At 43.3% G+C, this 12,305-nt stretch overlaps 1 protein-coding gene across 1 annotated transcript; it reads left to right on the top strand.

The window, feature by feature from the left end:
* Positions 1 to 352: 352 nt before the first annotated feature.
* Positions 353 to 11,924, top strand: micall2a (mical-like 2a). Its single transcript, XM_056288377.1, has 15 exons — positions 353 to 495; positions 911 to 959; positions 2,454 to 2,595; positions 2,797 to 2,963; positions 3,122 to 3,252; positions 3,340 to 3,855; positions 5,928 to 6,118; positions 7,339 to 7,458; positions 7,652 to 7,716; positions 7,909 to 8,032; positions 10,155 to 10,257; positions 11,146 to 11,219; positions 11,310 to 11,424; positions 11,612 to 11,658; positions 11,776 to 11,924. The coding sequence occupies exons 1-15, from the start codon at positions 353 to 355 to the stop codon at positions 11,853 to 11,855; spliced, it is 2,067 nt and encodes a 688-aa protein (XP_056144352.1). The 3' UTR covers positions 11,856 to 11,924.
* Positions 11,925 to 12,305: the final 381 nt, after the last annotated feature.

Here is a 12,305-nt window from a genome sequence, read left to right as displayed (position 1 = left end):
CTCCGACATTAGCTATCGGCTTGACGCGTAACTTTTCATCGAGCGGCTGGGAATCAGCCGGCGCTATGTGCCATTTAGACTAATGAGTCGACGGCGCGAACCAATTGGTCGTCAAGGCGACGGTCAGTCTCACAGGTGGAGGAGGAAACCGGACGCCGCTGCCGCAAATACCCCATAACACAGTCCGCGACGGTCAAACACGGAGGATTTCTGAACAATTTGGTTTAATCCGCAGTTCGTTTGTCCAGGCGTCTCTCTCTCGTCGTTTCTTCGGTTTTTTTTTTTTATAGCTCGTTCTTGTTCACTGCTGGTCGAGTCGTCCGCGTCTGTCTTGTGAGCGCCGGTGGGAGGTATGGCCGCCATCAAGGCTTTAGAGCAGTGGTGTAAGACCCAGTGTGATGGGTACCGAGACGTTAAAATCACCAACATGACGACTTCGTTCAGGAACGGAATGGCCTTCTGTGCTCTCCTTCACAAGTACAGACCGGACCTGATGTAAGCATTTTTTGATATAATACCGATTCATTTGAACTTCTACCTATTGTCTGCCGGCGCTGATCGACGCCCCGGGCTCGGCAGACACACAGTCCTTCAGATCCGCCATGTGAGGAGTCGTTATTTATTAAAGCTGTGGAGTTATGCGGAATTTAGGCGAGACAGTGTCTGTCAGATGGACCACATTTTGTTTCTTCTTCTTTTGGTGGCTTTTGTCAGTTGAACCTGGTAGCTCCAAGAATTAGCAGTGATCTCTTAATTTGTTCATTCCACCAACTATCCCAACTTTTTTTTTAAACCAACTTTTTTTCAACCTTTTTGAAATGTATATCTGCTGTGTGTCCTATTATAGGTCTAAGTGAGACAATATATGTAACATTGTGTTTTTGTTTTTTTGTTTTTTTCCCCCCCACAGAGACTTTGACTCACTCAGCAAAGAGGACGTATTTAAGAACAACAGTTTGGTAAGACGTTGATGGGAAACTTTGACAATCCCCCCATATACTCATGACTTTTGAATGAAAAGATAATTGCCTTTACCCGGAGATGCCAATGAAGGCATGTGTTTCTTTTAACTGCAACAAACTTCCTGCTCCATGTGAAATAGAATTTCAAAAGATGGAAAATAAATCCAAATACTCTGTGCTTGGCAATTAATTCAACAGCTTAAATGGTATGCTCAGTGGCTTAAGCAATATTCATTATACTGTAGCGCATGAATCGAGGCAGAAGTTAGCCAGCAATATCTACGTTGCACACAAACGAGGGAAGTTCTGCACTGCTGTCAAATTGTGACATCCCAAACCCTGTGTGCATCCCCTGTCCGTGTTGACCTAGTTTATTTGGTTTACCCCTAAATAACCCCCCGGTAACAGCACAGCGGGGATGTCTCAATTATTTAGTCATTCTCTCTGAACTGGCTTCCTGTGTTTTGGAGGATTACGGCCCCCACTGTGCCCGTTGCAGTCAGAGAGCTGCACAGTGAATAGTGCGTAAGGCCTGTGTGCTCCTTGTCTGGATATCCCTGACGGTGTCACCGAAGAACTTGAGCTCAGGAGAGGCTCTCCAGGGTGTTCGTTTTCAACCAGGCTTACTGTCACAGGCCACTCGATCCTCATGGTAAAGGTGCACTTTAAATGCAGCACCATGACAGATTCCTGGAAGGTGGTGTGAGATGAGGAGTTCTTACGAAGTACTCCTGTGTGTCTTTCGGAGAACACGTCATTACATGGTGTATCTGTTTTTTTTTTTCATTTTTCTGCAATATACCCACTGAGGAGAGTATTACCGTTTATTGAAGCCAGTGTGGGCTGTCAGGGGTAATGTTAGCCACACAAACACACCGTTCTATATTTGATGAGTAGCATACCACAGTTGGGTAGTATTTCTTACAGGTGGCGCTTGTCGCTGTTGAACCTGATTCTATATTTTTTGTTGCAAACACTTCCTCACTTGATTCGTTTCCAAAAAGAAATAACCCTGCCAATCCAGAACTCATCTTTTCCTTTTCCATTGTCTTTCACTGTGCCACTGGCAGAGTTGGTGTTTCAGCAGTGTTGAGCTGGTGATTTTTATTTATTTGTTCTTACAAGCGCGTCCAGGCTGATCTTAAACAATGCCACCATATCCTGCTCCCTCCATCCTCTTTCTTATCCCTGAGAGTGCACAGGAAATGTGCTATTCATTATATTCCCCCACCATTCACACCTCCCCTTGCTGTGCCACAAATACTCGCTCACTGCCGTGTTCGTCCATTGAAATGGGGGGGGGGGGTTATTGTTTCAAATTTTTGCATGTAATTGTCAGGGGCAGCCTTTACAACTCCCATAGTCCGTATGTCATATTTATTTTTGGTAAAACTATTATGAATGTGCTTACTTTATCCAACTGTAGTTAAAAAATTGCCTCTGTAGTATGAGTGTAGGGATGCTGATGAAACCTTTTTTTTTCCACCCCAGGCATTCAGAGTCGCTGAGGAGAAACTGGGGATCCCTGCGTTACTGGATGCTGAAGACATGGTAGCTTTAAGGGTCCCAGACAGGCTGAGCATTCTTACCTATGTTTCCCAGTATTACAACTACTTCAATGGACGTCCTCCCAGTAAGAAGGAAGATGACTAATTTCTCCCAAGCTGCTTTTTATAAAGCTGGCTAAATTATCCATTCCCGCATGTCTGTGGATTTTTTTTTCTGAATTAAGATTGCTTTTTAAATGTCTGTCTACCTGTACTTTAGGGGGATATGTCATTATTATACTTTTGAGCTGGTTCTCTGATTGATGTGATGATTTTCCTCCCTCCAGCTGGAGGTGTGAAAAGGCCAGCAGAGGGCTCCAAGGAGGAGCCGTCTGAAAAGAAGAACCTCCCCGTGACTGCCAAAACCTTTGTGTCTAAAACGGCTGTTGAGAACCGTGTGCCCCCCACTCTCATAGCTGAGACCTTGCCCACACTGACCAGAGCTGCTGCTCAGGTTGGTGATGATATGACTGTTAGGAGGGAAAGAAAGGGAAGGGGGGTTACATTTTCTATTCATGTAGATACATGCCATTTGTTTTCACACTTTGTCACCATGCAAGTATATTTGTGGAACATTGTTAGTCTTTTTTTTTCTTTTTTTTTTTTCTACAGAACACAGTCCTGTCTGAAAGCTCCAATAAAACAGGAACTCTCAATAGTAAGTGTGCTGCATGTAAGAGCCATGTTCATCTGGTCCAAAGGCATTTTGTGGATGGGAAGCTGTATCACCGAGGCTGTTTCAAGTAAGAATTCAACTCACCTTGACAAATTTCAGGTTTTAGGTCAAGCATTGTTGTTGTAATTGTTGTGTGTTTAAACATTTCCACCAGATGCAGCGAATGCTCCAGCTTGCTCTACATTGGCACCTATAAAGCCGGAAAGGAGCCAGACACTTTCATTTGTAGCACTCGCCACAACAGCCAGACTAACAACAAGCCCTCCTCCTCTGGGGCTGTGGTCAGAAATGAGCCCATCAGTTGCATTGTGCGACAGAACGGTGACAGCCAAAGCCATCCTGCCTCACGTCCCTCGTCCATGCTGCTATCCACAACTCCGGTGGATAGCGTTCCAAAGCCAATCAACCCTATCCCAATGTCCTGGACGACCTCAGCCCAGAAGACACAGGCAGCCCGGCAGAAGTTCTTCCAAGCTGTCCCTCCAGTTGCGGAGGCCCTGGCCAGTGACGAGAAGCCCCCTAGGGTGTCACATGTCTCAGGGCAACCAAAGGGCCCCATGGGCTCCAATGAGAGGAGCAGAGCAAAGCCGGCGATTGACAGGAAATTGACAGAGGGAAACTGCAACAATAACAACACTTGCAACTTCACCATCAGACCAGCGGAGAGAAGGTGACCATATTGACAGGTCCACTTGATAATCCCCGAAATGCCCAAACTCAGACTACTACTACTACTTTCAGCTGCTCCTGTTAGGAGTCGCCACAGCAGATCATCCATTTCCATCTCTTCTTGTCCTCTGCATTTTCCTCTGTCACACCAGCCACTTGCATGTCCTCTCTCACCATATTCATAAACCTCGTACTTTGGCCTTTGTCTTTTCCTCTGCCCTGGCAGCTCCTTATTCAGCATCCTTCTCTCAATATACCCAGCATCTCTCCTCTGCATATGTCCAAGCCATCTCAATCTTGCCTCTCTTGCTTTGTATCCAAACCGTCCAATCTGAGCTGTCGCTCTAATATACTCATTCCTAATCCTGTCCTCCTTCATCAATCCCAATGAAAATCTTAGCATCTTCAACTCTGCCACCTCCAGCTCTGCCTCCTGTCTTTTTGTCAGTGCCACTGTCTCCAAACCATATAATAACATAGCTGGTTTAAGGCAATGATAATAGCCCAAACTCAGATTCAACTTGCTGTTAACTTGTGCCGGTAGTTTAGTAAATGATGCTGCCCATGAGATGGGCCAGCAGATTTGTGATGGTGTCTTGATGTCCTCTATGGTAACTATTGAGAGGTCCATATGTTGGGTCAAGACATAAATTACATTATCCCCTTGTCTTAGTTTGTCTTCAGTGTGAATGCTTACTCTGGAGTACAGCTCAAGGAGCATTATGTCATACTGCATGTGTTGGGAAATGCTGTTTTAACTGTTAATATTTACACTGATTTTTCTTGCTTGCATATTTAATTTTGACCGTTGGAGTATTCTGGCTCACTCAGGTTTGGAAATGAGCCAAATTCAGCTGACAGACCTCTGGAGAGACAGGATAAATTTAGGCCAGCTCCAGCAGGAAACCCGGTAGGACAACCCTCCATTAACCAGAACAACAATAAGGAACCTCTGTATCTGAAAGCAATCAACAAAGACTGTTCAACAGCAACTGTGCACACAAATGTCAAAGGCAAGCGCAACTTCTTTGATTTTATTTTTGAGTTATTTTTTCTTTATTATTTTGAAAAGAGAGATTCTATAACTGAATAAAGAGCTTTTTAAACATTCGGCAATTTGTCAGTCAGTACAAAATATCAAATGACAATGCTGGCCGTGCAAAATACAGTTAAACAGAACAATGATGTTCTATAGTGAGGACAGGATTTTTTGTGCATTTGCTTTTGCATCTAACATTAAGGATGAAGGTGTACATAGGCTGTAAAAACTTTCCATAGTCTTTCAGCTGCATTTTTTTAAATCACCACATAATTACAACAACACTGGTACAAAGCTATGGCACAACAGACTGCATGGTAATTGCATGAATCCATGACCTCTTGAATTCTTCTCAAATGTTTGTTTCCCACATAAAAATAAAAAAATAATCACTGATCTCTGAAGCATTACTGTCACTTTGTCAAGACATACTCTTTTATTTAATGATCAGTCCAATTGTATTTCTTTGCTCACAGATCCAGTTTGTCATGAGTGGCGATCAAAGCTCAAGCCTGTCAAAACGGGACCAGGGCTGAGGTAAATGTGACTATTTTAAGAATCACTGGTTCTTTTCTAGCTCACTCAGTGGGAAGCGGGGCACAGATTCACAGGTGGAGAAAATCCCTTTGCAACAGTTGACCCCTGAGAGCTGACCGCTGAGTTTATTTACTCTCCAGAATGCCGATTCCTCCTGCTCCGACCCTCTCTGTTATTGTTGACTGGCTCAGGGTGCAGCCACTAGCTCTGTCCCCCACCTTAACAAGTCCCAAGGAGTGCCAAGCCTGAAATTATTCCCTCTGTACGACACTATTAATCTCTAATCCCTGCTGATGATTCCTCCATTGTATTCAACATCTTTATCCCTTAACAAAACATGAGGTGAGGCTTGTTTTTTTTATATTTGCTGTCTATTGAAGTGTATCTGTCCTGAAGAAGGTACATTTTGCTGCATGTAAACTATATATCGCTTTTTTGTCTTTCTTTTGTTAAAACTGTGACTTGAGGGGGCTTGTTTCTTTGTGTGATTTTTGCAGAAGCCCGGAAGCCGGCGATGGACAAGCCACTGCCACACAACATACAGCTGAACACATCCTCAAACTTTCCTCCAGTTCTTCCCATAGTGTGACAACGTCTTCTTCAACCCCAGCACCTCAAGTATTTCCAGTTAGCTCTCACTACCGGGATCCTCCTCCCCAGAAAACTCAACTTGGCTCAGGGAACCATGGTGAGACTCCCTTTTTTTGTGTTTCCTAGAAACTTCATGCATTTTGTCTGTGAGACATACGTATGCTACGTAAAGGGGTAGTTTGGTTTGTGGGATTTTTACAGTGCGTCTCACTTATGTAGAGAGACAAACTCATAGATACTGTTTTTGTCTGTGCATGCAGTTTGAAGGTATACTATACTTAGCAGTTCCTTTCAAAAGAGAGGAACTGCACCTTCTCCAAAGTCTATCTTTAATACTCTTGTTAGTCTAGTGATGACAATTTTCAAAATTGTGAGATCCTAAAAGTTAGATCATAGTTTCAACTATTTTTCCATAATGTGCATATCATTCTTCTATAGCGGAAGAAGACTCATATTTGTCTGTCTTCTTTTACTGGTGTGTATGTGTGTGTGTGTGTGTGTGTTCTAAAAATCTGATCCAACCAAAGAATGAAGATCATGGTGTGCGAGTAGCGTAGCGGTCTATTCCGTTGCTTACCAACACAGGGATCGGTGGTTCGAATCCCCGTGTTACCTCCAGCTTGGTCGGGCGTCCCTACAGACACAATTGGCCATGTCTGCAGGTGGGAAGCCGGATGTGGGTATGTGTCCTGGTTGCTGCACTAACACCTCCTCTGGTCAGTCGGGGCACCTGTTCGGGGGGGGGGGATAGCGTGATCCTCCCACACGCTACGTCCCCCTGGCGAAACTCCTCACTCAGGTGAAAAGAAGCAGCTGGCAACTCCACATGTATCTGAGGAGACATGTGGTAGTCTGCAGTTCCCCCCGGATCAGCAGAGGGGGTGGAGCAGCGACTGGGATTGCTCAGAAGAGTGGGGTAATTGACCAAGTACAATTTGGGAGGAAAAGGGGGGGGGGATAAAAAACAAAAAACAAAAGAATGAAGCTCATGTGGCAACTCTCAGAGCTATACTGGAACTGAGATATGAGTATGACATGCAAGCCATGAAATGTGTCTGAAGTAATACACTTTGAATTTTGGCCAGCTAACCTCTATTGACACTATGCCAAAACATTATTGACACCAAAAAGCCATGAAGTGGCATCATGCAGGTTTGAGGGAAAAACACAATCAAATGCAGAGTTTTTTCACACACAGACTGGCCATTCACATAACACATCAGGGTTTAACAAAATTGTGTTATAACTAGAAAATTTTTAAAAACTGATGAAACGTTGCCATCCTCTTTTGTTAACATTTCTCTTTATTTATGTTAGGTTCAGAGCACGAGAGTTACACACCTATGAAAGCCCCATCCAGATGTCCAACTGTGGAGTCTGTTGGCTCTCCTGCGTCCGTCCCAGCTGATCAGGAAGAATTGGTCACTTGCCCTTCAGGTTCGGTCCAGGCTTGCTACTTGTTACCACTGATGCTGATTACTTCGTCTCACCCATCTTCTCCATATTTTAATTTCTTTTTGTATGAGCAACGCTTTAAGTGAAAATAAATCAAGTGAAGTCATATGTGACAATGCTTTCCTGACGAGCTGCCATAAAAGGCCAATCTAATCCTATTTTATCTACCTCTTAGCTTCTAAAAAGGGAAGGAATTTGTCACCCACCAACGCCTCCAGGTCTGAAATGAGGTCACCCTCTGTAAGTTCTCTCCATTAAGTCTCTTAAGAGATTAATTAAGTTATACAAATATGCCTTCATTACATTACCAGTAAAAACAGCCAGCCTTCTTTACATACTTAAACGTTGCCTCAGTTTTAGTAGGATTTTTTTTTTTGTGTTCAAATTTTCTTTCATGGGTTTTGACTCTTAAACATTTCCCCCCCTAATCAGATTAAGTCTCATCACATTCCAGTAGACCAGATAGTGAAGGAGCTCAATGATATTGAGATGAAGTTAAGCAACTTGGAGAAAGAGGGAGTAGAGCTGGAAAAGAAGCTTCGTAGCTGTGAGGAAGGTACCCCCCCCCCACACACACACACATACCACTTCCTTTCACTCACACCTTTTCCCAGTTCAAAGGGTCAGAGAATTTTCACATGTCAGAAAAAAGAATGCAGTCGTGAAAATCAACATCCCCTGTTGCCTCATAGGGCTCGTGACACATATTATTACACACACACACACCTTTCCAATATTCTTATATGTACTTGTATGAGCAGCCGTATGCCTCCTCTCTCTCGGTGTAGTGTTCTTCTCTTGGTGTCACTATTACTCCTGACAGTCATACACAACTGTGTGTATGTGTGTGGACACGGGGTTGCTTGGCCTACTGGGCAGCCACATCTATTACTACAGCTGTCGGCAAATGAGATGGGAGGTGTCGACAACCCATAGGGATGCTGCTTCCTCTTTTGAGGAGGCAGGAGTATGGGGGGGGGCTGATTGCTTTACTCAAGGTCAGCATGACCTGGCCGCAATGATATACACTCTAGTCCAGTCTAGTAGTCCACGGGCTTATTTCACTGCTTACTCATGAAGATTTTTGGATTTTTTTTTTCAAGTTTTCACACTGATTCTGTAATACTTAGGACATCAAATGCTCCTGATTGTTTTTATTTTATTTTATTAGTTATTTTGGTAGAGGTACACTGATAACATAATCATTTGAAAGCTACTTGATAGCAGCAGGCGGTCACTGTAAAAACTCAAATTGCTCAAACTATTCCGGTATGCTAGTCTGACTTGGTGAAACAGAAGCTGCATGAGGTCCACATCATTCCCCATGTGAGTCCTGTATCTACTGAGAACTGCTGCAACATGGGCCCTGCAAGTTACTCTTGAAGAAAATCTCATTTACTCCAGTCTAAACTGATATGGGGAAACTATTAAGCATATTGATCCAAAGTATCAATATTAATTAATTTGGGTGATGACACCAGTCTTTCCATAAATGAAAACTGCTTAACTATACTTTGGCTGTGAAGGCATTCTTTGGAAATCAGCCCTACTTTTTTCTTTTTTTTTTGAGTTTACAAAACGTATTTAAATAGTTTTTGCAGATGGATTTTTCTCCAAGTCATATTTTAAAGAGAGACTGACATGCCCTTTCTGAACACATTTTTTAACATTGGGAGTTTGAATCATAACTGAAAATAGGTGTGGTTTTAAGAATTCAAAGCTATTGGCTACTGTCTTGCTGGGTGGGTGGGGCTCGGTACCGCTCGTCACTAATTATTTACAAAAAGTGTCGGAGAGTGAGAGGGAGGTCCTCTGCAAGGATTACAGTTTCGAGGAGGAGGATTCGGTGATACAAATAACTGTTAGATGATAGATATTTAGACAAATAGATATAGATAGATAGATATATAGATAGCAATACGTCGTAGCAAGATTGATAATATAGTCTCAGCAAAATAGCACAAACTCGAGCCAAGTAGCTAGCAGGAGGGGGTGAAAGAACGGCTTCTCCGTGGTTTTATAGCATCTCGCTACGGACACACCCTATATGCAAACTGACTGGTGTCTACGTATCCACCAGCACAATTTGTCATTGGACACCATCTACAGTCAATCACAGAGCCCTCTCGAGTGGCCGCAGATGCACTGTTTTGGCCGCTGAATTTCTCCGTGGTCACATTCCAACTCGGAACATAGCCTATCAATAGGAATTTTCAGATTTTTATGTCAGTATCACTTCAACGAATTGTGATGAAAACCCCACTTTCCCTTTTTGTATCGTATTCTATCGCTGTTCGTCAGCAAATTTCAGCCAGCACATTTTAAGGGGCTGTTGAGCGTTTCATGTTTGATCTTAATTTCCTCCCCCAGGTAATGAATGGATCATATGGGGGATGACAATGTAGCAGTTTCTCTTTCTGTTCTCATCCTGCTGTCAAATTGTGATTTTTGTTGAGGAGAGTTGGGATGGATTTGGACTGACATCACTGACAGAGCCATGCTAGCCAACTACCTATATAACAGCATTCAGTTTTATTATTGTGTTGTCTGAAGTTTAAGGTTGGCAGACTTTTACACAACAAGTAGACTGGAGACTGGAAGCACTGTAAACAAGTCACTCATATCCATACAAGCAATCCTTTGAACAAACACCAAACCTGGTTCGTGTCTCTTCTTAGAGGGAGATGGTGATATTTTGATGGACCCGCTGATGGTTGACTGGTTCAACCTCATCAGAAGGAAGCAGATGTACATTAGGAAGGAGTCGGAGCTCGTCTACATGTGAGTACTGCCAGCTCTCTCCCGTGTTATTCCATGACTGGTCAGCCATGATGTGATTTATTGAACGGGTTTCATTCATGCTACATTAAAGCCATCTGTATTTCCCAAGCCTCCACTTTAACAGTTGTTTTTCAAAGCAGATTTTTCACTAGTCTTCAGTGCATCTGATATGGTTGTAACTATTAGTTGAAAAATAATAAATTGGGGCATCCGGGTGGTGTAGCGGTCTATTCCGTTGCCTACCAACATGGGAATCACTGGTTCGAATCCCTATGTTACCTCCAGCTTCGTCGGGTGTCCCTACAGACACAATTGGATGTGTCTGCAGGTGGGATGCCAGATGTGGGTGTGTCCTGGTTGCTGCAGTAGCACCTCCTCTGGTCGGTCAGGGCGCCTGTTCAGGAGGGAGGGGGAACTGGGGGGAATAGCGTGATCCTCTCACGTGCTACATCCCCCTGGTGAAACCCCTCACTGTCAGGTGAAAAGAAGCAGCTGGTGACTCCACATGTATCGGAGGAGGCATGTGGTAGTCTGCAGCCCTCCCCAGATCGGCAGAGGAGGTGGAGCAGCAACTGGGAAGGCTCGGAAGAGTGGGGTAATTGGCCAAGTACAATCGGGATAAAAAGAGGGATAAAAATAAATTGTAAAAAGCTATGTTCACTTTATAACGATAATAGATTTAAGCATTATTGCTCTGAAAAGCTAGGTATCCCTCTGCATGCTTCAATTTCAGTTATCCCTTTTTAGCCTTCGTTACACAGAAAGCTTGTGGTATGTGTAACATCAGGTGTATTAATATGAGATCTTTTTTTGACATTTGTAATAGTTCAAAAGAATTGCTTGTTTGAGTGTGAAGGGCACTAGCCGTTAATTTGCACACATCTCCAGCGCCAGGACTCGAGATCTGGAGCAGCAGCAGCCTGGTGTGGAGGGGGAACTTCGAAGGCTGTTGGAGAAACCAGGTAAGTGTTCACAGGTTAGCCCCGCTCGCCATCCTCTCTCCGACTCCTCTGCCCAACACACAGGAGTCATTGTAAACTTCTGAAACGCAGATCATTTAAAGTCGATGGCGGAGAGACAGCAGGAGCAGAAGCTGATGGACAGACTGGTGGAGATTGTGGATGGGAGAAATGCCATCGTGGAGGGTTTGGATGAAGACAGATTGAGGTAACGCAGTGTGTGTCCGTCCTTCCTTTACCATTACAGGAGAGATGGCCACTCTAAAATGATCCAAATGACACGTTACCCTGGCTTTTCAGTTTGAACAGTTAACTGTTTCCTCTTCAACAGTTTTAAGGGGGGGGGGCAAAAGCTTCCTCTGGTGATATGTGATGTGTTTTTTTTTTTCAAACAGGGAAGTTGAAGAGGATGAACAGTTATCTCACATGATGCAGAATCTTGGTAAGTATTAGTTTCTTTTTTTTCATTTTTCTTTTTTTTTTTTCTTGTCCTGGGAGATGATGCCCCATAGGTGCATACTTCTAATTTACTGTTTATTTTAATATTTTTGTGACTTAGGAGTAAAGAAATCCAAACATAAGAGGAAGTCGTCCATGTCAAAGCTGTTCAGACGAAGAAGTAAAAGAGTAGTGGAGTGATAACACCTGAGAACACGGTGATGTGGGTATTTGCTGTGTATTTGTCATTTTAATGGTGTCTGATTTTCATCTGAAAGGCGTGCCTGTTGGGCTTAAGGGTGCTCAGTAGGTGGTTTTTATGGCGGCTTTTTAGAGCAGTAAGAGTAGTGAGCATAGTAATAACAAAAAAAGCATGATGGGTTACTCATCGTTTATTTGGATTATTTTTCCACGAGTTAAGATATTTTTTAAGCTCCACAATGAATTAATTTGGTGTTTACTGTATTTAAGTAGGAATGTTACATGGGGGGGGGTATTCAATCACTGCAGTGTTTCACTTTATTACAAGTCCTTTTTTTCCACATCTTGGGTTTTTCACTGTTTTAAAAAAAGTGTCAATTGTTAGAAGTTCGATTTGCTGTATTGAAAACACACCGACATGGTTTCCAGTTTAAATGTGTCCCATGCGTT

Source organism: Lampris incognitus, chromosome 10, assembly GCF_029633865.1.
Source record: "Lampris incognitus isolate fLamInc1 chromosome 10, fLamInc1.hap2, whole genome shotgun sequence".
In the NCBI taxonomy this organism is placed as follows: domain Eukaryota; kingdom Metazoa; phylum Chordata; class Actinopteri; order Lampriformes; family Lampridae; genus Lampris; species Lampris incognitus.
The sequence above is the reverse complement of the archived record's forward strand: the minus strand, read 5'-3'. Positions and strand labels throughout refer to the sequence as shown.

Bases quoted from the DNA above. Each gene is read 5' to 3' on its own strand.
- micall2a (XM_056288377.1), top strand. From the start codon at position 353: ATGGCCGCCATCAAGGCTTTAGAGCAGTGGTGTAAGACCCAGTGTGAT. The intron at 3,253-3,339 runs GTAAGAATTCAA...CATTTCCACCAG, and splicing joins TATCACCGAGGCTGTTTCAA to ATGCAGCGAATGCTCCAGCT. The intron at 11,220-11,309 runs GTAAGTGTTCAC...TCTGAAACGCAG, and splicing joins AAGGCTGTTGGAGAAACCAG to ATCATTTAAAGTCGATGGCG.